The following is a 27,248-nucleotide window of genomic DNA, read 5'->3' as shown; positions in this document are numbered from 1 at the left end:
GAAAAAAGCGTTTGGGTGATATTTTTTTGAATTTCCTCTGCTTTCCATGTTCTTAAGTAGTTGTTTTTAAAAAATACTGTTTAACTTACGTGTGTCTGTGCTTTCATGGTGCTAACTTTGTCCATATAGTAATCATAGACGAATTTTGCCATGTGGGGCATGTCTTTGATGACGACAGCCTCGGGCAAAAGGTTAACTGATGCTGCCAAGCTTTCATTAAGTCTTTGTGCTGGATACATTTCGCTAGGAAGAATATGCAATTTAAGGGGTCGCTGCATTAGCTGGTCGAACGCGGGTGTAAGTTCGAAGCAGTTTTTAAATAAGGCGACCCTGGCAAAGACATATAAACCAAGCCGAGCTCGCGACATTGCCACTACCAGCCGCCTGACATCCCTCAAGTGACCAACTGCTCGTGTTTTCACCAACGACAACAGTATGTAGTCGTTCTGTTGACCCTGATACTTGTCAACAGTGGTCACTTTGTTTGGTCGTCCTATCAACGGGTTGTTAGCACACCTGATGTTTATTACGTCGCGTATTAAATGCTTCTGTCCATTGTAGGTGGTTAGTATGCTGATTTTGTCAGCTGGGTATCCTAAAAGGCGCATGTACATGAATACTGCGACGCAGTACTCAGCTTCGGCAAGATTCTGATAGAAATAAGCGCTCGGTTCGCTCTCGCCAACGCCGTTGAAGTCTTCAACGTTAATGAGTTGAAAGTCGAATAAGAACCCAGCGTTGGCAATAAGATATTCAGGACTACGCTCGACGTGACACAGATTACCCAGCTTTTTGTACCGCCAGTTGTAGAGATTGCATATACTTGGTCTGGCGCGACCTTGGCCGTCAAGATCGACGGTAGGAACACCAAGCCTGACGAACCTTGCAAATAAAGACTGCTCCATATTTGAATATTTTTGGAAGGCCATGTTTTTAATGACAGGGGGCAACTGGTGGTGGTCGCCGATCATAATCCAACGCTTCAAACGATTGTAACCATCTTGGGGGTTTTGAAGCAGCAGTGGTATGAAGGTCTCGATTTCCAATATCTGGGCGGACTCTTCCATAAGGATGTTGTCGTATTTAAATCCCATGTCGACAAGTTCCCGTCGCTTGAGCGCTGCGTGCGTACAAGTCATTGCGATTACCTTCGCTTCTTTCACGAGTAAATACTTTGAACGGTCCAGCCCTGATCTGAGCAATTCGAACGCACGGAATTCCTCAAGTTGAGCGAACATCCTCTCCACATATCTGCCAGAATCCCATAAACTGTTACAGTGATTGCATCGATTTGCATCATTTTTCTATAAATTTCAATAACTTGGAGAAGCCGCAATATGCACGTGTGAATACAAATGTCGTTTTCAAATCCACGACAAAAGATTGGAAGTCACATCTGCAACCTTATTGGTGATAGATATTCATTTAAAACATAATACACCTGGTCTAAATATCGTATATTATTTATAAGAATGTTACAGAAAAACGTCTGTAAATTAAATTTACAAGACCGTATTATCCCCTCAAAAGCACAACGCCGTATTATTGAGAAAATTTTTACTCAAAAATTGCAGTCATATTAGCGCAATGAATTGTCAGTGACGGATGAGAATGCTAGGGTCCAATATAGCGAAGTAACGTAACAGTAATACGCTCGTAATTTGACCACCATGGAAGAGTGGGGAAATGAATGAAAATAATTTACCTGAAACAACCCTGGGCAATTTCCATATCCTCGCTGTAAGATCTTTCCTTGAAGAGAGGCTGTGGTGCATTGTCAAAGAACTTGTGGAATGGAAACTCTTGTGAAACCATGTTAGGCGAGGGATTGCTTCCCGATCTTTGCTTGATTCTTCCGTTGAAGCGCTCCCACCTAGTAAGTATCTGGTACATAAAGAAGTGTCCAGCAGTTTCGCACGTGTACGCAACGTCTCCTTTTACATTAAGAGACTCCTGAAGCCTTTGAACTTCCATGAGAAGATCCAGACGTTTTGCCAGAACGTAGTTGACCCTACCGTATCGGCTGAAGTCTTTTTCGGTTTCAAGCGCCTCCTCGCCGTGACCTAAACGGAGCAGATGCCTCTCATCTATGTCTAAGGCCATGATTTTTTCAAACAACTGATTCAATGCCTGATTGGAATGTGTGACTATTAATGTCCTTTGATTGGGAAAGTTGTGGTATAAATTCGATATAATTTGCACGGCAACGTCCGTCTTTCCGGTCCCCGGCGGACCGACGACTAACGTCAGCCCTGGCTGCATTCCTGCGCGGATCGCCTCTACTTGCGTTGGTGTGAACGGTATTTGGTTTCTGAGAACAGCAAAAGAAAATGACAGAAATATTGCGAACCGTTGCAATGAAAATACCTCCGTGAGTATTCATTAATGCCTCACCTCTTGGGCTCATTGGCCTTGTAGGGGCCGCGACTTGGCGGTACGTGTGGTTCGACCATGATCACTTTTCTATCCGATTGGTTGTTCTGCTTGCATAAGACTTCCTCAAACGTTAGTCGAAACGGCCGAACTAATTTCTCTTCTTCGGTGATTTCAACTTTAATTTCATACCCCGGAAAACTTGCTCGGAGATGATCTATGTCTAGAAACGTGTCGTTAAAATCCATTACTGCGATCTCATCGGGCATTCTACAAACAGAGAGAAAAACGAAAATAATATCACAAATATAGCGTGCAATATACTGTACGAGTATTTTTTGGATTTTGTTTCTTACCTTGCGTATTGGGCAGCTCCGGGATCCCCGTATCCTAATATTATATTGTGAAGCCAATCGGGTACAACACACTCGGTGTTCATCAATTCCCTGATCGTCTCTAGGACAGCTTTGAAGTTATTCTCCTTCGGCTTCCGCCTCATGATTATGTTGAAACCTTCATACACATCCTCTCTGCCATGGCTCGCGTTATCCATATCAATGCGGTATTGATTAGAGTCCAGCCAAACACGGTAAGTGCGATTCTCGCCGGGGAGTACAGGCCTTGGTTCAGGACCATCCTCGATCACCCGACCATTCGAATCTAGCATGCCCTCAATCTCGCACCCCCGTACGGTTGTCAAACCAACCTGGGGTACAAACGGCAGTTTGTGACTGTATTTCGTTCCTGGAAGGCGTCTCTATGGTAAATCGCAGATGTTTATACCGGTATCTGGTCCGTGCGAGCATTCCGAGGCTGCACGTTCGTTCATATGAATATTACGTAAATTATAAACATATTTGCGGCCGGGCGTTTCTATGCTAGCGTTACAACATACGCATGCATACTCGTCCGGGCAGCAATATATCAAAATCACTCACCGATGGTATTAGGAGGTTTGATTGATATTAAAAAGCAAACATCGTGTTTCCTCAGGTTTTCCCACTCTGCCTTGATTTCCTTTCTCACGCTCAGATTGACAGTGACGTCGGCTCTTACGCGCGACGGCCTATTCTCCCCGATATTCGGCTTAGCAACCTCAACAACGGCAAACTGAGTTATCGGCTGTGCCATTCTGGCCCATCCACCGTAATACACGCCGCCATCCTCCGCACGCCTGTATAATACGTTGTACACACAACGTTGAAATAAGTGGAGTGCAACAATACAAGAACTAATCGCACGTAGAATAATCGTTCCAACATTAAGGAAAAGCAATGGATCGAATTCAAAAAACTTGGTCTCGGCTGAAATTAATTATTAGTCATGACATCGGCCCGCTAAGTTTTGTTGACGCCATCGTATGACAAAAAAATTGCGCACCTATCACAATTGAATCATGCATGCAATGTAATTAGTAATGCACTCACCATGGACTGAGCCTGCTGACCGAGTCCTCGATATCTTGCCTGATTTCATCTGAAATAATTAATTATACATTATATGCAACTACAAATCGTAGTACATTTAAAATCGAAAAATTGAAATCCAGCATGTGCCGCATGTATACGGGGCTTTCCACGTGAAATCGGCCAGGATTCAAAGTTCGATTCTTTATTTACATAAATTTTTCCCCTTTATTTCAACACATCAATTTAAAGTAACAATCATGATTTTTTTGAAATTTTTATTTCAATTTGTACTTTAGTTACAAATTTGCAACAAAAGTTTTCACTTTTAACTTTTCAAATGGACATAACTGAGAATGAAAAGAGATATTGACAAAATTCGAATACGTTGTTCACGTTTTGAATAACAGATTTACGAGAAAAGTCATAGAAATTTTGTCTCTTCAAAATCACCAACGTACTTCAATTAACAAATAAAATTCACTTCTTACACGATGGTCGCGTTTTATTTTTTTGTGTAAAATATCCAGAAAACTGTTAATCTTTTCATTATTTTAAGCCACATATCATTATGGGCCGATACTAGGCTTCAAATTCATGAAAAAACCAAAACTTGTCAGGATATTTTTTATGGGAAAATAAAACATGACTGTCATTCCGAAGAACAAATTATTTATCATAATTCAAATAAGTCGCTGATTTTAATGAAATCAAATCTTTAGATATTTTTTAATAAATCTGTGATTCAAGTCAAACACCAGGTGTTTTAAATTTCGACAATATCTCTTTTCGTTCTCTAGTCACATGCATTTGAAAAGTTGAAGCAGGAAATTTTTTGAAATTTCGCAACCGAGGAACAAATTGAGTTGAAAAACTTGGGAAAAAATCAGGATTCGTCCTTGGAATAGGTAAATTGAAATAAGAAAACGAATATAGCAAATCAAAAATTCTACTTTGAAATCTTGTGCGATTTCACGTGGAAAGCCCCATACGTACACGTTGATTCGAGCCTGAAGAGATTGAAATTCCTCAGCAAGTAGTCGTGAAGCGTGAGAAACTGAAGATTCAGTTTCGGCAATGCCAGGCAGCCTTCGCCGGAGAAATATTCCGTGGGCACGATACTTTCGTTCCAGACAACCTCCTCCGTCGGGTATAGCGGCATCTCGTTCAATTCTTCAAGTTGCGATGCTCGACGCTCGTGCCTCGAAATCTGCCAACATTCACGTCACACAATATCGATTACGATCTGCTCAATTATTTATCACTTTTCAAGCTTACCAGTAATTCCCGAAGAAAGCCCAGATCCAATCGATACCAATTTTCATCAACCTCTCGCTCTTCCGGCGGGACAAGGTTCAGGTATGTGGCAATCGATCTCAGCTTCTCCTGACTGTGTAAAAATAATCAAATAATTATAAAGGAAATGGCGGTAAAAATGACGAGAATAGTGACGTTAGGACATCAATAAATGAATGAAAGAATGGGAAGTAAAAGTAAAGGACCGCGTAAACCTACGTATATTCATACATTTTGTGATATTAGTGAAATCCGCATAAACGGACAATAACTAACAGGGTAAGAGCGCCAATGAACGAACTGCATAATATCTTGAACCAGATATAACCCACGGTGGATCGGCATAAGTATGCTGAAGTGAATTTGTATGAATTCCGATTAATTGGCGGTTTCACCCTATCATGTCATACCTCAAGGTGCCAAAATGTCTATAGAGTGCCTCTCTGGTATCAACACTGGCTACATTTGCAAGTGCAAAGCTCCGCAGATCAGGAAACTTGGCGAAGGCAGCTTTCTGAAATAATAGCAATCGGCACTGTTAGAAATGTGCAGCTTGTTGTAACGTGTCGACGTTAACGTCCTGAGGCTACGCCAATATTTTTAACCAATTTTACGGAAAATCCAACAATTAATTAACATTCTATACCTGACTAAATTAATTTTATCGCATTCATGCAATGAGAAAAAATTCTGTTGAGTAACAACAAAGTAACACGTTCGTGGTCCCTCGATTTTTACAGAGAACACACCAATGTCGACCGTCGTATAATTAGAGTACTTGCATTACACGTAGAAGGTGAGTGGTAATTATACAGCACCGGTCTGTAACAAGATTTAACATTTTGGAATTAATTTGATTTTTACCTGCAGTGAGGTGATTTTTGTATAATGCAACTGCGTCATATCATGGTCAGTGAGGGGATCGCCGGTTTCTTCGCTTATCTCGAATCTTGCATAAAACTTGAGCATCTCCAAAAGCTGAAACCAAAGAATAAATCCAATGTTACAGCAAATTCGATAAACTCATGCGTGGAATTACATACCATACCCGCAAGGCTAGAAGTATGCCGCATGCATGATATCAATTACCTAAAATACATCATACACGCCATACACGACCGCGATATGAATTATACAACTAAATGAGCGGTATAAATAGAAATATAAGTTCAACCAATCTTATATATATAAGTTAATTTCTATTTATACCGCTCATTTAGTTGTATAATTCATATCATATATAGATATATATATATATAATATGAATTGAAATATATATATATATAGAGAGAGAGAGAGAGAGAGAGAAAGAGAGCGAGGTATATATCATCAATGCGATGGATTCGAAATAACGAAGGAGGTCCGATTTGACGCCGGTCTACCGCGGTAGGTATATCGACTCATGGTCAGGTGTTGTCGTTTTTCACTCGAGATTAGATTACCTTCCAGATTGTCATCGTGAAATGACGAATAAGAGGGCCAAGTTCTACCCGTCGTTGCCCCAAGCTGACTTATCCGTACCCTATACACGTTTCTACACCCCTGCGCCCTGCGTCCTGCAACTAGCTGTATATAATTTTGTTATAATACATGCAGTGAGTATATGCATCTCATATAATAATCGACACGATAATATTCCTCTTCCCCGTGTTCTCCCTTGCTTTGACGACCGTTATTTTCCTCTCACAGATGAGTGCGAATGTACTCTGTTGATAATCGACAGTTCAACAGGCTGTACTTTACGTAAATAATCGATTCGATACCCCTATGGAATAATGAATAGGCAACGTGCGAGAGTAAATAATAATTTGCATCACGTGCGCAGAGGGACGTATGATGCGATACGGCGCATTACGAGTATTCATGCGATGATATCGAATGGAAATAACGTAAATACGTCATCGCAACATCCGGATCGGAATCCCTGATGATCAAAGCACGAGAAAAACAGATGTCACCGATGAAGATTGACAAGAAATAGCGTTATCAACGGACTAACGGTACACATCTGTTATACCTACGTTCGTACTGCGGCGATAGACAATACTCCTCATACTGCGATTATATTATTATTATAACTACGATTCGCTTCCATCGTGCGAAATGCCGGATTTTTCAGTAGCGCAACAGCGGTTGATACTACACGTTCTTGCAGTACTTATGCGTGATAATTAAGAGGCATGTGGGAATCGGTTCGCAGGAAATGCATATACAAAAACATTTTTTAACCTTCGAGCTCGAGGCTTGTACGGCGCAACGCCTTCGCCTGAAAAATCGCGTGGAATTCAAATTTAGCTTGAACGAATAGCCGCATCATCAAATTCTTTGTATATTAACACTTAATGTGCACGGGGCCGATTTTTCTGTGCTTTCCGTTAAGGGTGCATGGCGGTCCATTCTCTGCCAGTCTCCAGGGACCGGCCGCGACGCCGCATGAACGCAAAATTCACAGCCGATCCCCAGGCAGCAACGCCACGCTTAACGTGTTAATCTCAGTGTCACTTGAACTTGTTTCGCCGGTTTATCTGCAATCTATGACACGGTGGTCACTGGTCAGGGAATACCAGGAAATTTCTAGGTCGTGCGGAACGAGGAAAAAATAGAGCTTTCTCGTGAAGAAGCCAATTTCCAACAGCAATTTTTTCACCGCGAGCTCGGGTCCGCATGAAAATACAACACGTTTGTACATAGTAACCGTGTTCTTTAATACCGATAGACTCGAAGTTATTCTTATTCGATACTCGAATTGGTACTATATATTCGACTTTCATTTGGTGAAAAATCCGTAATCTGACCAAGGAAATTCAGGGAATATTTTCAACTATTTTTAGCGGCGAAGAGAAATACGTACGCAAGATTATGCTGAATTAAAATTTGCCGAAAAAACGTTGTAAAAACACAGGGATTAAAAATTTTCGTCACAGATGTTTTCACTTCCGAAAGAAAATATTAATTCGAAATCCAGTTTTTGGCGCCATAGTGTATTCCATAAAATTAAGTACCACGCCTATTTGACAACAAGCCCCATCGGCGGAACCAAAATTTATGCGCCACAGGCCATGCGATCCGGATCTACGCACTTTGGCGGAGCAGGCTTATGCACAGGCTGATCCGTAAACCGTAAATTTGTTATACTATAATGGATACATTGCAATTATACAGGTAGGCGATGGTATTACGACGACAGCATGCGGTGGGAAGTTAATTTTGAAGGTGATGTTAAATCCTACACGCGGGTCATCGAAGCTCAAGTTTCTGTTATTCCGACCTCTGTAACTCGGACGCCGGAGTCGCGGATCAGGAGAACCTTATCAACCCCACCTCGTCGAGTGGTCGCCCTCCCGGCCCCGCACACTCCGTCCTTCGCTGCAATCGGATTCCAAGCCCGGGTCTCTCGCCCATCTGAGCTGGATGAGCCGCGACGAGAAGAGTATACAAAATAATAAACCAGTAAGAGTTTCGATCTCTTCGCGATAGGTGGTGCGTCCGTCGGTATACATCAATTATAATATAATATACTTACTCTATGATCATACCAATCTATAACGCAGGGCGAACAGCTTCGTCCGACATATAATAACATTATAGTTCTACAACGATACATAATAGCTGTGCGGTCGCTGTACGCGCGTACAACAAGTTGTCGTTAATAATACAGGTGTAATAAGGTACGAAGGCCGATCACAGTTCAAGGATACAATTGGTCGGGGAGAGGTGTGCCATACCGCGCCGGTTACGCCTGTACGAACGGCCGATCCGGTACGGACTGTTTGTAGAACCGCGGATCTTCGAAACGACGAAACTGCGAACTCTCGGGGAATAATCTACCAGTTGCAAAAGCAGGTCTGTCGCTTCTGACTTATGCCTCGAGTAACGTATGCGCCGCGTTACACGGGAGGTGCAGGTATTGTAATGCGACAACGAGGTATATAGGGTCATTACGTACCAATTCGACCATCTGGCGACCTTGCAACCTTCGATTTTCACTTAAATATGAGGACATGCGGTGAAGAAGTACAATGTTTCCGAAAATATATTCAGTTTGTGAAAAAAATATACATATTCAACGATTTTTTTGTATTCTGAATATTGCAAATCATACATTTAACATTGGCCAGTATCTTTGGGTAAGAGTGTCAAATTTTTTTCAACAAAACTATACATTTCAAGATTCGTTCCACAAATCATCGAAACATTCACGCTACCTCTTATTCGGTTTCCAAACGCGCTCTTTGCCCGCCCAAAATAGGAAATTGGAATTCTTACGATTGGAAGAAACTTCTTACCTAATTTTTCTACCACTGATAACCTTGCGATAAGCCTGACTAGGGAGGTCAGTTCGAGGAATTGTTAGCAAACGTTTAATAAGTGAATGTCTTCTAAACGAAGGTAATGCAGAGATCTGTCGCTTGCGAAACACTCAAAATTCTGCACGCGCATTGTCTATATACAGATATCATAATTATGGTGAAATATGATTTTTGATGTCTGGAAGTTGCTCTGAGAATTGTTCAAGTTCCCCCGCAATATACCCGCACGTGTTGCTCGAAAGTTTGATATGAAAATATCAACGGAAGAACGTGGGCAGTTTCAGAGTCTATATAATTAATGGAGTATTGGGTGAAAAAAGAATCTAGTGAGAGATAAACACGAATGCTCGTCAGTCGATCATGTTCGCCACCGAGTAAACACGCGTCATACGCATCGTTCAGGGAACCGAGACAAATCTAAGCGTATATTCGTATCTACCTAGGTATATAAAGGATGCTTGCGCGTGCTATGAGCACATGAATTATCGATAAATGCACGTGTGTCGGAAGTGAGAGTGCTCGCGTCCAATTTAAGTAAACGTAGAATTGGACAATAATTGTACATATACCGCACGTAGCATCGAGAAGGCGCGTCCCGACGAAAGGTAGCAGGACGCGGTATACGCGTATAAGACGGACTCAACTCTGCCAAGTGATAGTGCTGCAGTTGTCGAGAGGGTAACGTTCGAGATGTGGTTAACAAAAGGTAAACAGCAGCCGGCACAAGTCGACTAACCGCAATATGCAAATTATTTATATACGCACCGGCTACTCTCGTAGTCATACACATATACCGCCATACCTATATGCGGTATACGGACAACGGGATCCGAAAGACTTACGTCTTTCCTGATCCAATTGCAAGATGCAATGTAATAATAAAATTCGAATCCTGTACATATCGCATCTTATCGCACATGTATTCATGTCATGTGCACGTGGGGAGGGGTAGCTTCCTGAATTCCACCCGTATGTCGCCTGTTACAAGGCAGGTTGAATAGATACGTCTCGTGGTGTCCGGTGGCCTTGAATCGGACAGAATCCACCTGCTTAGTTGTACCCTTACATACGGAGTGGAGGCATGGGGGTCAGTGTCTGCATAGGTATGGTAGTTAAAACGAACGGAACAATACAACGTAGAGCTGCGGGATGAGTTTGCAGAAAGGAAAACTCATATTATCGGGTTAGATTCAGTTCTCGTAAGCCCCCTTCGACCCTGTTATACCCACCCGTAAATATGATACATGCGTACTAGAAATCATTTACTGTCAACAGCTGTCTGTGATTCATAACCCGACGATAATATTACCATGCTTCAGTAATTGCGATTCTCCTCCTGCACGCAAATTCATGCCGATCGGTGAACTACTGCTGTCCCGAAAACACGACATGGCTGAACGCATCGAATTGTTCCGATGGTTCGTTGTTGCCTATGAATTGTCCGTCGGGGATGTTCAAGTTGGATTCGCTAGCTGAAAGATTCGAAATAATCGAGGAAAAGCTTCTTTACGATGACGGTTTGTCAACTACTCCGATGCATCGGTAAGTGATTATCGTCAGCTTCTCTTCTTCTTAAATCAGCGTGAGGTACGTGCGCGTACCTTGGGGGGATCTCTTTAAGTGGGTCTTTCGAGGTATTCGAGGCGAATCGTCTTCAATCCCCCCGCCCTCTCTATCTCTCTCTCTCCAACTGTAAATGCATATTTACACCATATACTATTTATGTACCACGATATTCGACTTTTCATAAATGTTCAAGCCGTTTCGGATTTCGTTTACGAATAATATTTTCAGATTTTGCCTGGCGTCTCATCCGGGCATGGATAATGCATCCATAGCTGTGGTTTGTTTCGAAAAACTGTCCATGACGCGGTCCTTGGTATTCGGAACGCTATGCACCTTGTCCGCGTTCTTCCTCCTTGTCACCCTTATTGTGTACGCGGTCCTGCCAGAGCTACGTGACCTACAGGGTAAAATCCTCATGTGCGCCATGTCCTCGCTACTTGGGGCGTACATCCTACTGGCGGTTGTACAGCTCCGTCCCGATTATGCCGCTGATGACGACACTTTGTGCAGCTGGACCGGTGAGTCGGATACATTCTGTCGCTTCTCTAATCTCACTCTAACCGCGGATGAGAATATTTTAGATTAAATTTTTCTAAGGTTCAAATAAATAAACACACAAAGCAACGTGTTACTGCATGCGGCATCATACGTCGTCCCATATTTTTGGCAAGACAATTTCGAACAACTACGGAAGCCAACGCGTATCGTATTTATTTTTGAGAAATAGTAAACTACACGTGTCCATGCCAATTCGCGGCTGCATTTACCCGGTGATATCCAATGAATTATAGGCGAGCGGATAGCTAGATATTTCAATACCCGTCCTTCGGGTTCACCGTCTTGGACTGGTCTTTTACAAAAACTTCAAGTCTATCATCAAGATTTAGCTGGAGGCGCAGTAAAATACTAATTTTCAACTTTGGTCGCTATCTACTATAATGTGACCTCTGACTCGGTGGACCTTTGTGACTCCATGGATAACCTTACGTACGCAAATAGCTAAACAGAAATTGGAACGTCCATGTTTGCTGTTAGCAGCCCGTTACAGCTCCGTTCGCGAATATTTTCAAATACTTCTTGTGTCAAAACTGTAAAAACATGGCCGTATGCTATCTCGGACGCTTTTGCAGAGCTCGCCGCGACCTTGGAAATTCTTCCGCTTAACGCTCCTCTGTCTGTACGAGTTTGGTCCGCGTTCGCATAACTGTGCGATCCCCTTCTGACTTGGCTTACAAATATCTTTATACCTCCAAAACTGTCGATCTAAACTTGATAACTTTAGGTCTCGAGTCTAAAACCCGGCTGCACGGTGCGGCCATCGACAGAAAAATTCGCATCAGAATCGATTCGGTAGTTCTCGAGTTATAAGCGAACATACGAACAGACGGACAGAGAGACGTTGAGTTTTATACGAGTAGAGATGAAGATGAGTTTTGATTGGCTCAGTTAAAAAAATTGGCATTAAACGGAAATAATCCACAAGCAATCCTGTGTTACACGTATGTACCCTACATATCAGCATGCGGTACGAACGAAGATCGCGTTACAGCAAAATAAAAGTCCGCGGAAAATTTCCACATCGATGCGTGCTGGTGCGATACTTCTAAATATGAGAGATAGCGGACGGCTCTCGAACTCGTAAGATATGGATAAGTGTAGCAGAGGGCAAAAGTGTATCATAATTGTATCATGTATCATTTATTACCAGTTGAGAGTAACAAGTATGGTATTAGATAGATGCATTTTATTGTTAGTAAAATATATAGACGGGTACGTGTGTATCCACGTTTTTATGTCCATGTGTAGATCACACGAACAAAAAAAATTGAAAAGTAAATTCACGGCGGTGAATCCTAAGCAATGTGACATTCGGGCAGTCCGTTTAAGCAAGAGGCACGGCCAAAGTCACAAGGAATAAGCATCAGATTACGTGATGACGTTTAATCTTAGAACGAACTAATGAAGCCGAGTTACGTGATAATAATAATCAGAGTTGCGGCATAATTAGTTTCATTATATTATATGCTGCACTCGCCATTTATAATATTACATTGTATTAAATGTTACAACAATACGTGTTTGTTCGTTTCAGCGTTCACCATGTATTATTGTTTCATGGCTGCCTTTTTCTGGTTGAATTTGGTAGCGTTCAACGTTTGGAGATCGGCCTGGTAAGTTCTTATTTTCAAGTATCCACACCACAGGATGCTTCATAGTCTATTGATTTATAGGCTTATTTGTGAAACAAGCGAGATCAGTGAGATATAATTCGGGCGTCGAAGATCTGGAATAGCGTACGGGATCATGAAAAAATCATCCCCGGATTCAGGGACCGGACTGCCGCGACGACGGAATTCCTTAAACGTTACGCTATGCCTGTGGCTGACGGTTTTCTTGCAAGTTTCATTGGCCCGGCAGTATGAGAAAAATTGCTTAAAATGGCCATTGTCCGCGCGGCTAATGGTTGTTCTATATACCGGGTGTCCCATTTTAATGTACCGCCCGATTTATCGGGTATTTTTCGACGTACGAGAGGAAACACAGTGCAGGAAAGAAAACTACGTTCCGCGATCATCCTCTTACCGCCAGATTTTCGCACAATTGTTGCCGCATATCGCTCTCAAGTTGAGAATTCAACCATCAGCGTATAACTCAGTCATATACGAGCACGGACTGCGGATGCGGGCCGAAAATCGCTCGGTCCGTAAAAAGAGACAGAAGCGTACGCGGCCAATATCCGTTTCTTTCGAACCAGAAGCATAACTCTCATATTAAGCGTCCCTGGCTTGAAGTTTCTTTTTCGAGAATGGATAAAAAAAAAAAAAAAGAATAAAAACATTAAGCGTTGAGTATGAAGAATATGATTTTCCTGTTATATTTATCTTATCAAACAACCGTTTCTTTCCTTTGTTCACTATATCAATTGCTTATTAATGTTAACGCGTTTCATTACAAGAACTTGACCTCACGTTGTAACATTTGATCTACTTATGAAACAATCTTCGAGGTTTTTCAGTTCCTCGCAGTTATAAACTCTTACATAGGTATAAGCTTAATAAATTCCGGTAAAATATATTGCACTGATTCGTAAATAATTATCGTCGTATACACCGAAATCAATGATCCTATATATAGGACTAGAATCTACAATGTAGTAGTGGGTTCACTTGACGGTGATACATCGCTCAGCCATCGACCAGCGACCAATCAAATGCTTAAAAAGAGCCCAGACATTGGCCGCATGTGATTCCTTCACTCCAACTTTTGGCGTTGCCACAGGCCTACGTCTGCATGGTATAATTAAACGATAACACACACGTTGCTTTGTTTTCTCTCTACAGTGCGACAAGTTTCTCTGCGAGGCTATACGCACAAAATTCATGCAAGCACTTTTGAAACTAGTTTTTCGCATATCCTCGAAACTCGGGGAAACAGTTGAACGCATAAACAATGATCAATTTAGTTGCCGAATGAACCTTGTGTACCCTGTGTACCTAAAAGTGGTGTGTACGGGCTGCGCATTGACAGCAGCATCCTTTCGACCTCTCGCTGCGCTGCGCAAATTTAACATGAAAAACTGTTTGGTTACGCAGAGACGGCGAGACGTAATCACATTTACGATTCGCGAATACAGTAAATACCGCTCCGAGAAGCTGGCTTGATCAAGGCTAGTAGTATATATATTTCCGCACGCGCAAATGTATGTATGTATGTATGCATGTATGTATGAATGTATTTACATACGTAAAGAGGCAAGCGGCAAGAGGTGCGACGAGCGGGGCCTTGTCTCGGATACTTGCATGTATGTACATGCACCTCGTTGGCGCCGTTCTTTGTTCATTGCTGTTTTGAAACGAGAGCAAGCGTCAAAATTTATCGGGGCTACCGAATATAATTGACGACCGGACACAGTTGCAATTTTAAATGCCGGATTATTCGTATGCGGGAAACATAATCAGCGTATTACGCGGAGCAGGCATCTACGTCCGTCGGGTACAATCGTTCGTTCAATATCAGGACCAAGGACACAATTGTTTTTCATCACCAGCACAGATGTGCCAAAATACGCAGATTCGCATGTGTAGTGGGTTACGAACGCGCGTCACGCCCTCGCCCAGGATCCGATGAATCTTATGACGATGACAACGCCCGCATACCGTTGTACGCATATCCATGAAAATACGGGATTATGACGCATAATTAATTGTATGCAGTGTCGATTGCTGAATTTTTGGCGAGTATGGCGACGTACCTGTATAATAATACAAAGATACAAACGTAATTATACATTGCGGCCACAGGTTCACAAGGACGGTGATCAAGGACGAGATATTTTTCTGGATGTACACCATTATCGGCTGGGGCGCACCAAGCATTTTTCTTACAACCACGATCGTCGGTCATCATACCGACGGAATTGTGTTGGCTCCCGGTTTCGATGGAGCAAGCTGCTGGTTCGCAGGTGGGTTTAAAAATACCGGTTCCATTTTCCCGGATCAATCGCATCGCGAGTTATCAAATTGCCACCGATACTACTACTACAACAACAACAACAACACGATCCCCGTGACAATCGACCACCCAACATTAACCGAACAATTTCCAGGAAGCTACGAAAGATGGGTCTATATGTACGGCCCGGTCGCCTTCCTAATGACACTCAACATCGTTTACTTCTCCCTGACATGCTACCAGCTATGGCACAAGTACAGAAGCTTGGGCGGAACAAGGCTCGACGTGATGAAATTCAGATGTAAGCTTTACTTGAAACTGGCGTCGGTGATGGGTATTACTTGGATCTTCGAAGTACTATCGTCTACAACCGGATCGGAATGGTTGCAATACTGGTGAGCTCAACAACTGTTATTAGCTACACGTATAAATTTCGAAAAATATAATAATACAAGATGAACACTTTGATAATATAAGACACGGATACATAATAATATAAGTGTTGAAACAATTACGAATCGCATAGTGTATTTAACGCATGAAATTCCAGGCTCGTGACGGATGTTATCAACAGTCTGCAAGGCTTTATAATATTTCTATTGCTGATCGCGTCCCGTAAACGCGTACGAAAACTACTGGCAAAAAAGAAACCGTTCGGCATTAACTTTCCAAAGAGATGGGCCGCCGGCGAGGACGAGGAATCCGAAGTGATTCTCGAGGACGACGAGCAGGAGCAGGAGCTCTCGCAAACGGGTTAGCCGTTACTGCGAGAATCGTGACCCAGAGTGTACCTACCGTGACGACGTCGTACATTCTTACAAACGTCCCAACGACACGACACGCACGCGCGCACGCACACGCCGATGACCAATTCGCGTAATTAGGTATGATAGATTCGCTTAATTACCTGCCTATTCATATCGTACGGAGTAGATCGCGTCTTAAAGGTAATTGGGAACGACCCACTGTCCTTGCACGGTTTTCAACATTCTCTAGCTTCTCTTGGGGCTGTTTGTAACGTACTTGATCGGTTCACTCAGCGTCGTGTCGCGCGCGCGCGCGTGTGTGTGTGTGCGCAACCGTAATTCAATTTGTGATGCCGATCAAGGATCAGTTATCACAATCGACCTTTCCATACAACAAAAATGACCAGTCTCGAGAATGTACACATGTTTTTACACACCTGCGGAACGTACGCGATTATTCTGGAAGACAATCGACAAAAATTACTGACGCGATATCTGTTAAATTAGGTGCACACGTAATATACGTTAATCTTTATAGGGTGCCATAGATTTACGCAATTGCGTACAGAGCTTACTCTGAATGCATAATGCAAATACCTTATATTATCTGTACAGTAAATATGTATTAAATATTAGATGTAACAGATGCGAATAATTACAAGTGTAAAAGGGAAGTGGCGACGCTTACGATGAGATAAAACTACGCCGGCGCGGGTGACACGTGAATAGCCGGGCAATTACTTACTACAATTATATACGTTATCTGCAATCTCTAAGAGAATGCAATAAACTATTATTCATTACATCTAGTTTCGGGTTGTAGTCAAATTTTTTTCAAACTGTAAAGGCAAATTTCAATATCATGTGCAAAAATATACAGCTTTCGTCCGAAATTGAGCATGAAATGTCGGTTTATTACCCGATAACTACTTGCTGAACTGTCCGTGAGAATGACAGTTGTGTTGATACACTAATTGCTGTAGAGGATGAAAACAATCCAAAAATAAATACAAAAGCATAGCTTTCCGACAGGCGACGCAGCGTAAATTTCGGCTCGCATTGGTTTATTTCAGTCAGAATCTTGAATTTTTCAGCTCGATAAACTCGCGAACAATCAACTTCATAACTACTTCTTGCTACGAATTACAGCGATTATATTGCGCTGTTTGTTTACATGTATTTTGAATTTGCGCGCGGGTAAAATCGGTGATTTTATAAACGGTACGGGTATATTCCGCTATTTGAGTCTGGCAGCACTGGGTTCAACCTTAATTCAACCCTAACTTAACTTGAACAAGCTTTGCCTACCCTAGCCTAGCCCAAGGAGCCTGGCCTTGCCTAGCTCAACGTAACCTAACCTAGTCTTGGCATTTCTGCAATATACATTTCTGTTGAGACATGCAAGTGGGAATTATTGGCCAAGAGGTGGGCGAAAAAGCAGAGGGTTTTCGTACATTCGAATAAGGGTGGAAAAGAACGCGAAGGTAAACAAATCTGATCAAATGGCCGAATTTATGTGACTGCTATTTTCGGATACATATTCGGGGAATAGACATGAGTGACCGAACCGGATACGACACGGGTGATCGTTCTACGTTCTGTAAGGAATCCGGGCCGGTATAACGAATTACCGATAAATCGTACAACTGTCAAGTCCGAGTGATATAAGGAGAATAAAAAAGCCGCGCCGACAGCGGGAGCCGCGGCTCGCGTGATACTGAAATTCAATATAATTGAATGAAATGCACATTATGGTCATGCATGTAACACTAATAATAGTTCGTATCACAGTTGGCTTGGCCATGTATCAAGGATCCTCGGCATCATCCTCGGATGAAGGTAGCGTCGCTACCATAAAAATTGGAAAGTGCTGCAAATCCAACGAACTGATTGTCGATGATCGATGTACACCGATAAAAGAAGCCACACACGGAGCAGGGCCGTGGAAGCCGATATTTACCGACGAGGATGGACACGGTTTAACAGACCAGCCAAAATTTGAATTAAAATTTGGACTACCAAAGTGTAAAAATGATGAAAGACAGTGGAAGATATACGACGTGCCGAACCCTCCCAACATGGATTTACTGCGAATCCTCTCGTCTGGTAAGCTGCGACATTGCACCCAGTGTAACCTTGACAATACAGACTCGACTGCTGATGAGCTGGTGGAAGGTGAACGGAACAATGCCAAAAACAAGAGATACTACGACTATGAATTTGGAACCTACTGCGCTGACAAGACAATATTACGCAAAGAAAACATGACAACATTCTATGCACGTGTGTGTTTGCCGATAAAGAAAAACGTCATGCATACAAACGTCATGATGCGGCGAGTTATAGATCCGTCGTTTCGAGCCATATCCATTGCCTGCTATCTTGTCGTTGCGATCGTATACTTTGTCTTACCGCAATTGAAGAACTTGATTGGAAATATCGTAACAAGTCTGATGCTATGCCTTGTGGCGAATCATTGCGCGGCAATGGTCAGAATTTTCCCCGAGTTTGGCAGTCATGTGAACTTTTTGGTCGCAGGTATGTTCAGCAGTAATGTACTATCCGCTGAGTATGATATGAATATTAAATTAAAATTAAATGGTTAGTAGTATTAGCCACTATAGTATTGGTCTGCCAGCTTTCGTATTTACAATAGTTTGAGTAAACATAGGTGTGGCAGGGTACTTAACAACTCTATTGCTTTCAGATGTAGTTATGTATGTGTCACTGATGTCGGCGTTCTTCTGGTTAAGCAGTTTGGGCTACTATATATGGAAGACTTTTAGATCACGCAACATTTTCCTCCGCTCGACCGATGGAAAAAAGTACTGTTACTACTCTCTCTATGTGTGGTCCCTAACCACAGTTATAGGAACAATGGCGATTTTCTCACACTTCAAGTTGGACACCAACAAACCAATGATAGTCGACGTGCCGGACGCCCCCCAGGAAACCATAGGGTGGCTGGCTGTAGCAGTTCTTTTTACGCCCGTTGCATTTAGTGTCATTTTTAATGTATGGTTCGTTGCGACGACCACAAATTTCATCAAACGAATGAACACGTACGGCAGAATTCACCATAAAATGAAGTATAGTTTCAGAATGTTTGTATTTCTATTTATTATTATGGGGGTTGCCTGGTCATTTACCCTACTTTCCTGGATGAGATCAGAGTTGGAATACTGTTCCATTGTCATAAATTTGTTACAAGCCATTCTAATTCTATATGTATGCGTGTTCGGTCAAAGAAGAGTCACCTTCTTGTTGAAAAAAACTTGCAACTGTTGCAGCCCAGGTGACACAGCTCAGGGCCTCGATTGGGGTGAAGAAATGACAGCTATTAATCTGGGATAACTGTGTCGCACATTGCCGAGTCCCTACTGCTGACTAATAATTTCATTGTCAACGAGTTTGTGAAACCTACATTCCACAATTGAATCTATTTTTCCCATGACTTGACAAGTATTTACCATTCAACCATACTAATGCAAATCCAGAGATTTTAACATTTCGTCGGCAACAGCCGATTATCCACATAAATTATCCAATCATTTTGAAGGATGCAAATTTCAGCACCAAGGGTACTACTCAATCAATTCCTACAATTAGCTCGATCGTATAATCAAATCCTTTGACGCAATCGCACCATATCTAAGTACTTAACTAATTATACATTTTGCTGTTTGAGTCGTCGCACGAGACTGATGAAACAAATTATAAAATATATTAGCCCGTCATCTGGTTTTGTAAAAAATTAACTCCAACTTCGAGGAAGCATATCTATTTTTAAGTAAACGGAATTTCTCAATTAGTATTAGGATTAAGCTCATCGATTGAAGAGTAACTCTGTACCTTGCACAGTGCCTTTGTTTTGAAATATTTAATGATAATATTTACAGAACACTAACGCACTTTAAGGCTCTCACTTGTTTAGTGCAGCGATCTCAAATCTTTATACCTAAATCTATTAATTGACATGAATAAAATTTTTTTAATCTGCAAACCGAAGTCAGAGTGTATTTGTACATACGTCTTGTGTCGTGTAGTAGTCGACTAATCCAAGAAGCAAGTATTGATTATTATTTTTAGGGAATACCGTACCAACCAAATCATTTGTGTCTAGAAAGTGCAAAGCATATACCAGGTGTAACATGTGCGAGCATTGTTACAATTAAGTTATTGCCCGTGTTTGTTGCTTTTTCACACACGACATCCTGACGGTAATACAGGAGAAAATTGAATAAGATTACTCACCTGGTTGAAAAGACCTCCCTCTGGGCGTTGCACCAAGTTGGAGAGTTGACACCGTACTACCAAGTGACTGTCATCCATGACTGTGTTGAAGAAACGTCTGGTAGGCAGAAGAGCTTCCAAGTCGATAACCAACTCCAAGAACCTTTCGCAATAATGTATCTTGTCAGGAAAAATTGCTCCTGAAATGTGGCAAAAAGGGCACGATGTAAGTATATCAGCTGAAATATAGTAATTAAAAAAGATCTTGCCCATTAAATGACCAAAATAATTTCAATCAAATTGGGTTTATGAGGCAACTTGGTATAAACACGCACAAGGTTTGAGAAACGATATTTCCAGTTAAATTGTTGTAATTATAAATGACAGTAAAAAAAAAAAAATAAACAGAAAAGGATGCCATCAACATCCCAATCGTAAGGAAGAGATTGGATTAAAATCAGTAACGGTAATGTAACAAAACATGGAATAGTAAATCAGCATTTTACATCTTTAAATGGACTTTGAAGAATTAAAGGTTGCAAATCCAAATTTCAAACAATTACCCTATAATCGCAATTACATTCCAGAATTGCAATGTTCCCCAATAAAATTCTGAGATACGATACTGATCTCCTCAACCGTTGAATAAAAACTCTCTCATAGAAAGACTCACCCTCGAGTGGTACAGTTTCCAGGATAGTCATAAATTTGACCATCAATCTCTGTAGGAATCTCCGCTCCCAGTCCAACTTCTGTCTGATCTCTGGCTTATCTTTCTTTTGTATAATTTTCCAATATTTTCTCCACTTGGGAAACTTTCTAAACTCAAACTCACGTCTGCCCTGTTGCAGTGATACCCACATTGACAATGACACCAACCTCTTAACTTCATTTCTCACTAACGCTACTTCCATAGAATTGAAACAATGATTCAAAAAAACAATAAGCGCCGTCTGTTCTTTAAGATCAAAATCCATTGTACTCTCGTTCAAACAAGCTTCCAGAACTTGCTGAAAAAATCCAGGAAAATGTTGAGGATTCTTCGAAAAAGCTTCCCAGACTTGGACTCTCTCTCGAAATTTTTCGTTCAGCATTACAACTATCGACATCATGTGACTGTGTGACGTTTCTCCTGTACTATAATTTGGCCAAAGATAATTTTCCAGGTATTGGCTGAATTCGAGCATCATTATGCGCCTGATTGAAAACTTTGAAGCACATATCTCTTGTATGTATATATCTTCGATGATTACTGGATCAAACTGGAGGTGTGAGTTGGTTGTGTGAGGTGCCCAATATTTGTTGGCCAACTGGAAAATGGAAACGTATACAGGTGAATACTTGATATGTAAGTGCATATTTTGTAACCGCCCAATGAAATCGTATGAATTAATATCTGCATTCAAAACAACCGGTCAACATAACCTCCTCGCCGCTACCGCACAGGCATGTATCATTACATGCGCATGATTTATGTAATGTATAATTCACCTCGGTTACGTTCTCTGTTATGGCGACGAGGTAGAGTATGAAGAACAAGACGAGCATGTGTACAATTCATGAAAATACGATACAATTATGCTACCTGTGTTATTCTGTCGGCATTTATTTGATCGACCGTGGGCGCAGGATTATTAGTTTTAACGAGGAGTGAAACTGCTGGATTTTCCATTTTCAGATATGAAGTATTTCAACGCTGTAAGAGTAGGAAATTAAACTCCTACAAGACAAACTTCGTCCCTGCGATCAACCAACGACCGTGATTAAACGGATGAAATCGTCAGACGTTGACGCCGGTTGTGATTGTGGTTTATTAGACAATTGTTGTCTACGCCATAAACACGGTCTGCCAAGGGAGGTGATGTCACGGAATATCCATGCACCACGAATGGACTCACGGATGCGTTCCGAAATTAGCTAACAGTGCTGTCAACTATAGTTTATCTCTTTTGCACTACCGAGTTCGTGGGTAACTCCGCCTCAGTTCTAGGGGATTGTTGGCGCGCCGTCGGCTAGTTTCGGAACCACATGACATAATGGTGGGTAGAAACATTTCCTCAGTTGAAATACTCAGTTTGTTTTACAAGCCATGAGAAAATATGCAATTTCCGATCAGATGAGCGCGAGCGACCGAATCACGAAATATGGGAACGGAAATAATGCATGAACAGCTGGCTTAAAGGGGCGAAGGAGTAAGTGGCGACAATGAGCATCGAAATCAGGTCAGTTGTTGACTTGTTCTGCAACATAAATGAAAAGATATTTTAAATTCTCTATGCATACTGAGCTGGATAGTAAGTTTATTACTATCATCGCTACACATAAAATGAACCCACGGTAGTGTTAAAAAATATTAAATGATTCCCCTCCTCGACATCTCGCGTCCAATGTCAGTTATATTTCATTATTTATTTTTTTTTTCTTCTTTTTCCAGCAGACCGTTATCACACAAGTTGTAGAGATGATAGTCGCCGCTGCGTGAGTGACCTTCAACGCGAGTGTGAGCAGCACACTTTAAGATAGATTCACGGCATATGTAGAGATGCTAAGAAATTGCAGTATCAATAGCAATCTCGGTTTTGCCGTCGATTGAAAAACATGGTAATGGTATCAATGATTTTTTTTCCTGTCACTTCTATAGCGCTCGATGATGAAACTACAACTGGACGGTCGTACATTATACGATTTAATTTCACCTGACACATTTATCAACTGTTGTGTTGTTGTTGTTAACACAGTTTCTACGAAAGACCATGTAGTCTTCCGAAAAATGTGCGAGAAAGATCATTATCGGTTAGTTGGAAGTAAATTGGCGCAGGGCGTAGAAATTATATCACTGGAATATACATATATAACGTAACGATTCCAATGCAAATATGCATGACGTTTCTATACTAAATGGTTACAGCAGGAACAATCGCATCGCTACCAGGATTGCACATGGTGATTATACTTGCCACGATTTTATGATAAGTGGTGGGAAATTTTGTTAGTATCAATTTATATGTTACTTAAGTTACATACGCTACTGTCGCTGTCGCAATACTTACCTATACGCGTTACACGATTGTAGCGGACAATAACAAACTCGAGGCTTATGTGACAAATTTGTTTTTCTGCGTAGCGCGTTTTATATGAGTATAGGGAAAGACTATTGTATAGGTACACAATGAACATCCATGCGAGGCTCAATTATTGAATACTAGCTACGACTGCGACTGACGCAGCCGATTTTACACGAGGCCCGCATAAACGGGTTCAATAAGTGAGCCTGTGAATGCAGCGAGTATAAGGAGTATTCGTTTGTAATACATTAGCTTTGTCGGAATTGGAAAGATAACCAATAAGAATTGTGAAAATTGACCTCAATGCGGTATTCGGAAAACGTGATCGACTGGTGTCACCCTCATTTTATACCAGTAACCGACAAGGCTTGACATTTATCGAAAGCCACGTACAATCCTGCAATGCTGATCGTTGGATACAATTCGGACCTACATCGATGCGATGAGCACTATATTGGTAATCTGGCCAAGTATACACAGGGTCGTTTGCCACCGCCAAGTTTTTCTCGCATTGTCGAGCATCAGCAGGTATAAGTCAGTATATAAATTGATATCGCACAAGTAACCCTCCTGCGATACCCTCATCATCAGGGAGGGTGTGGTCTACATAGCGCGTCACGCAGCTACATCGTATACCTACCGGATACAGTCATATTTATATCAAGACACGCATGACACTTAAAACACTAGGTATAATGTCCCTTATCGCTCGAACTGCGACAAACACACGGGTTCTATAAAAGGCGATGCGTGGAGCGAAGTAGACTTAACGTAATTTGATTTTCGCGAGTTGAGGACCGCTGGCGATATATTCGTGATTTATACCCCATAGCGTAAACGGTGAATATTCGGCGTTACGCCTGCAGCATCAACAAATTATCGTTGAAATCGCACGGGATATTATAATAACACGTAATAAATCGTACCGACGAGATGCGCGGCACTGCTCGGCACCAGACTGTCGCATCGTCGTGGCTGATAATACTGCACCTCGTAAGAGGGATTTTCGGGCATGGTATGCTTGTTGATCCTGTGAATAGGAGTAGCATGTGGCGAAAGGGATACTCGACTCCGATAAACTACAATGACAACGAAAACTTTTGCGGAGGATACGCGGTAGGTCTTTCACCAATCACCAATGGTTATATTTCACCAATTGTCCTGCGTTACCAGAGTTCGCTGCACTTCGGTTGTAAAATTAGCGCACAATATGATAATATCTGTTACGTCCTTCATATGAAAGAAGTTTCGGTAGATCGGTTATACGTCGTTTTGTTGAATTTCTTAGAAACAATGGAGCGAGAACAGCGGTCAATGCGGGATATGCGGAGACGATTATGCACTGAAGCAGCCGCGACCGAACGAAAATACAGGGACTTATGGAAATGGAATTATTGTTGCCACGTGAGTTTAATTATTATTCTTATTCTTGTTATAGCTGCTGATGCCGACTAACGAAGGAATACTACAAAAGTAAAGTTTGCACAGCAATAGTCTGTAAGGTGCGGGGTCGTGTCCCGTCACACCGATATAGGTGCATATTTTTTTATATCCGAACGTCTGACGGTTGAGAATAAGTCAATTCATGCAAAAAGCTGAAATGAATATTAAGAACAGAAAGTATTCAGATACGGATATACGTAGAATCATTGGACGATCAAAATTAAAAGGTAAGATATGATCGACAGCCGTTATCTTTACGGGTAACACTGATTTCCACTATCTGCGATTATCAACAGTATAACGTACCAATGACACGTTTGATATAGGTACGTATAGATTGTACAAGCAAGCCTAAGAAATAACAGACTGCAGAAAATGAGTAAACGGAAAGGTGATGTCTGTCCACGCATTCCTTATACGCATATACGTATATTACAATATATACACATACCTGTTCATACGGGATAATTTCTATCGGTTGTTGAAATCGAGTGCGAATAACGTCGCCGCGCCGCCCGCGATTTTACACGATACATATGCCGATACCCGCACAAGCGGTTCTAATTGTTGCTCACGAGTCAAGTATTCGGCGGATTACAAATGACCCTGTCGGTATATTAAAATTACTTTCGAGCAAACTGACCCGGCGATTATAATATGTTCACGTGACATAAACTAACTAACGTGTTCTAGCGTATTTAGGGAACAACTGCATTTTATGCCACGCATTGTTTTAATTTTAGTCATGTGTTTCTATAATGTTATTATCCGACCACAGCTACGAGCAAGGATCATGGGTGAACTTGACCGTGATGATAACTGCAAATCACAGAGGCTATTTTAATTTCAATATTTGCCCACTCGAGGATGGTCCTGAAGTAATTGAGACGGAAGATTGTTTCGAGATGTATCCTCTCATTTTGGACGAAGGTTCTTACGACTACACCCTCGCCACCTCGGCTACCGGCAGCTACACGGCAACCGTCAAGTTACCAGACTCATTAGTTTGCGAACACTGCGTGCTGAGATGGCACTGGAGGACGGGCAACAACTGGGGATTGTGCTCTACCGACGACGGATTCGGGCAGACCGGATCTCTTGGTTGCGGACCCCAGGAGACCTTCAGAACGTGTTCCGACATATCTATCCTATAACACGTCGCTTTACGTTTGTACACCCGCATCTTTTTCACCGTGGTATACATTTGTGTACGCGAACATTATACCGATTTCCGTACACTGTGAAAACAAGACAGGTAAGAGTTTGTCCTGCACATCGATCGTCGTAAGTCATCCCCATTCCGTGAGCAGGAAAATATACAAGAAGACGTTACGTTGCTTGTTGGCGGGCGATCTTGGTTTGGATTGCAGAAATTCTCCAGCGGTGTAATGAAATGGCATATGTTCGCAAGTTTCATCGTACGCAAGAAATTAGAAAGAGAAGGAAGGTACGTGCGAGCATGCGTCTTTCCAATATCTGCTGCTCATGCACGTTTCATGTCTCATCATTAGTAATAATTTTGATTGTAAGATTGTAAAATTGGAATACATTTTCATTATCAATCCAGTGAAATATAAATAAACAGATAAAACTGAACCGGTCAGTGCCGCAGTACACTGATTATTAATTAATCAAACATCGATGTATATCTACGTATAATAATGATATGTGTGTACATCGCGAGGTCCAATTCAGCGAGACGAGGAAATTATAGTAACACCGTACGGGTATATATCAGTATATACTATATAGGTACACACAAATGGGTTAAATGTATCATAACTCTGTGCGTGTGTTATAAATATACCAGTATCGAACGGTAAAAACTCTTCCTTCTTCTCTTCTCTTCAACGTACTGTACCTCGAGCTCTTGCCTCTCACCGGATCGAAAGATACACTACGGATAGGAGAGAGCGGTATACAGGGTAAAGGGGTAGCGGCGACGATATGTTGTCGCTGTAGTAGGTATATCGAAGGTGGACTGTAGGTGTAGAGCGTATAATAGAGAGCCAGGAAAGAAGGCGAGGCGAGGCGCGGTGTGCCGAGGCGCGATGGAGATTCTCCGTTCACCGTTCGCCGTTCACCGTTCACCGTTCAACGTTCACCGGGCCGACAAGTCTCTGGAAGTACGTAGCAGCCTTCCGTAGCAGAGAAGGCTCCTGCGGTTACCGCCTGGCCAACCATACGCGTTTCTACGATCGGAGAGTAGAAAAAAATAAGTTTCGACGAATTAGAAGCACAGTATTGTACGCGCGGTAGTTGGTTGTACGCGTTTTCCCTAAAAAAAAAAAAAAAAAATATACTCAAGGTGGGACGCGGGTCCTCACACGGGGAACAAAGAGATTCTTTCCTGCAAGA

At 41.9% G+C, this 27,248-nt stretch overlaps 4 protein-coding genes across 15 annotated transcripts in view; 3 read left to right on the top strand and 1 right to left on the bottom strand.

The window, feature by feature from the left end:
* LOC124223783 (RNA helicase aquarius) overlaps positions 1 to 27,248 on the bottom strand; it is a 45,187-nt gene that overhangs the window by 2,426 nt on the left and 15,513 nt on the right. For 5 of the 10 annotated variants that reach the window (XR_011177596.1, XR_011177598.1, XR_011177597.1 and 2 more), the window contains exons 1-13: positions 21,968 to 22,522; positions 21,056 to 21,692; positions 20,404 to 20,582; positions 5,940 to 6,053; positions 5,486 to 5,589; positions 5,058 to 5,169; positions 4,776 to 4,989; positions 3,801 to 3,849; positions 3,312 to 3,547; positions 2,730 to 3,117; positions 2,395 to 2,643; positions 1,706 to 2,311; positions 90 to 1,251 (exon numbers count right to left, since the gene is read on the bottom strand). Coding sequence is in view for 1 of the 10 variants with exons in the window: in XM_069137671.1 (XP_068993772.1) it covers positions 90 to 1,251; positions 1,706 to 2,311; positions 2,395 to 2,643; positions 2,730 to 3,117; positions 3,312 to 3,547; positions 3,801 to 3,849; positions 4,776 to 4,989; positions 5,058 to 5,169; positions 5,486 to 5,589; positions 5,940 to 6,053; positions 20,404 to 20,582; positions 21,056 to 21,692; positions 21,968 to 22,054 (4,137 nt within the window). In the remaining 9 variants the exon portion in view is untranslated. Of the gene's footprint in view, positions 1 to 89; positions 1,252 to 1,705; positions 2,312 to 2,394; positions 2,644 to 2,729; positions 3,118 to 3,311; positions 3,548 to 3,800; positions 3,850 to 4,775; positions 4,990 to 5,057; positions 5,170 to 5,485; positions 5,590 to 5,939; positions 6,054 to 6,118; positions 6,157 to 6,517; positions 6,548 to 8,343; positions 8,364 to 8,396; positions 8,493 to 20,403; positions 20,583 to 21,055; positions 21,693 to 21,967; positions 22,523 to 27,248 lie in introns of those variants that run through there. The other 5 variants (XR_011177600.1, XR_011177601.1, XR_011177604.1 and 2 more) reach the window with 5 other exon arrangements.
* On the top strand, positions 8,559 to 20,152 carry mthl5 (G-protein coupled receptor Mth-like 5). Of its 2 annotated transcripts, XM_046636075.1 has the most exons (3): positions 8,559 to 8,567; positions 17,941 to 18,687; positions 18,857 to 20,152. In XM_046636075.1, exons 2-3 carry the CDS (start codon positions 17,952 to 17,954, stop codon positions 19,501 to 19,503), a joined length of 1,383 nt encoding a protein of 460 aa, XP_046492031.1. In that variant the 5' UTR covers positions 8,559 to 8,567; positions 17,941 to 17,951; the 3' UTR covers positions 19,504 to 20,152. The 2 variants fall into 2 exon arrangements, with proteins under 2 accessions (XP_046492031.1, XP_046492029.1); XM_046636073.1 differs by lacking the exon at positions 8,559 to 8,567 and having other exon boundaries at positions 17,187 to 18,687.
* Positions 9,604 to 16,958, top strand: LOC124223796 (G-protein coupled receptor Mth2). 2 transcript variants are annotated; one of them, XM_046636082.2, is made up of 7 exons: positions 9,604 to 10,091; positions 10,705 to 10,927; positions 11,180 to 11,469; positions 13,044 to 13,122; positions 15,253 to 15,413; positions 15,558 to 15,798; positions 15,954 to 16,958. In XM_046636082.2, the coding sequence occupies exons 1-7, from the start codon at positions 10,076 to 10,078 to the stop codon at positions 16,159 to 16,161; spliced, it is 1,218 nt and encodes a 405-aa protein (XP_046492038.1). In that variant the 5' UTR covers positions 9,604 to 10,075; the 3' UTR covers positions 16,162 to 16,958. The 2 variants fall into 2 exon arrangements, with proteins under 2 accessions (XP_046492038.1, XP_046492037.1); XM_046636081.1 differs by lacking the exon at positions 9,604 to 10,091 and adding an exon at positions 10,520 to 10,568.
* LOC124223813 (uncharacterized) lies at positions 23,376 to 27,236 on the top strand. Its single transcript, XM_046636112.2, has 3 exons — positions 23,376 to 24,563; positions 24,736 to 24,851; positions 25,669 to 27,236. The coding sequence occupies exons 1-3, from the start codon at positions 24,381 to 24,383 to the stop codon at positions 26,042 to 26,044; spliced, it is 675 nt and encodes a 224-aa protein (XP_046492068.1). The 5' UTR covers positions 23,376 to 24,380; the 3' UTR covers positions 26,045 to 27,236.

The sequence above is a fragment of the Neodiprion pinetum genome, chromosome 7 (genome assembly GCF_021155775.2).
Source record: "Neodiprion pinetum isolate iyNeoPine1 chromosome 7, iyNeoPine1.2, whole genome shotgun sequence".
NCBI lineage: Eukaryota > Metazoa > Arthropoda > Insecta > Hymenoptera > Diprionidae > Neodiprion > Neodiprion pinetum.
Note: the sequence above shows the minus strand (reverse complement) of the source record. Positions and strands in the feature narration are given on the sequence as shown.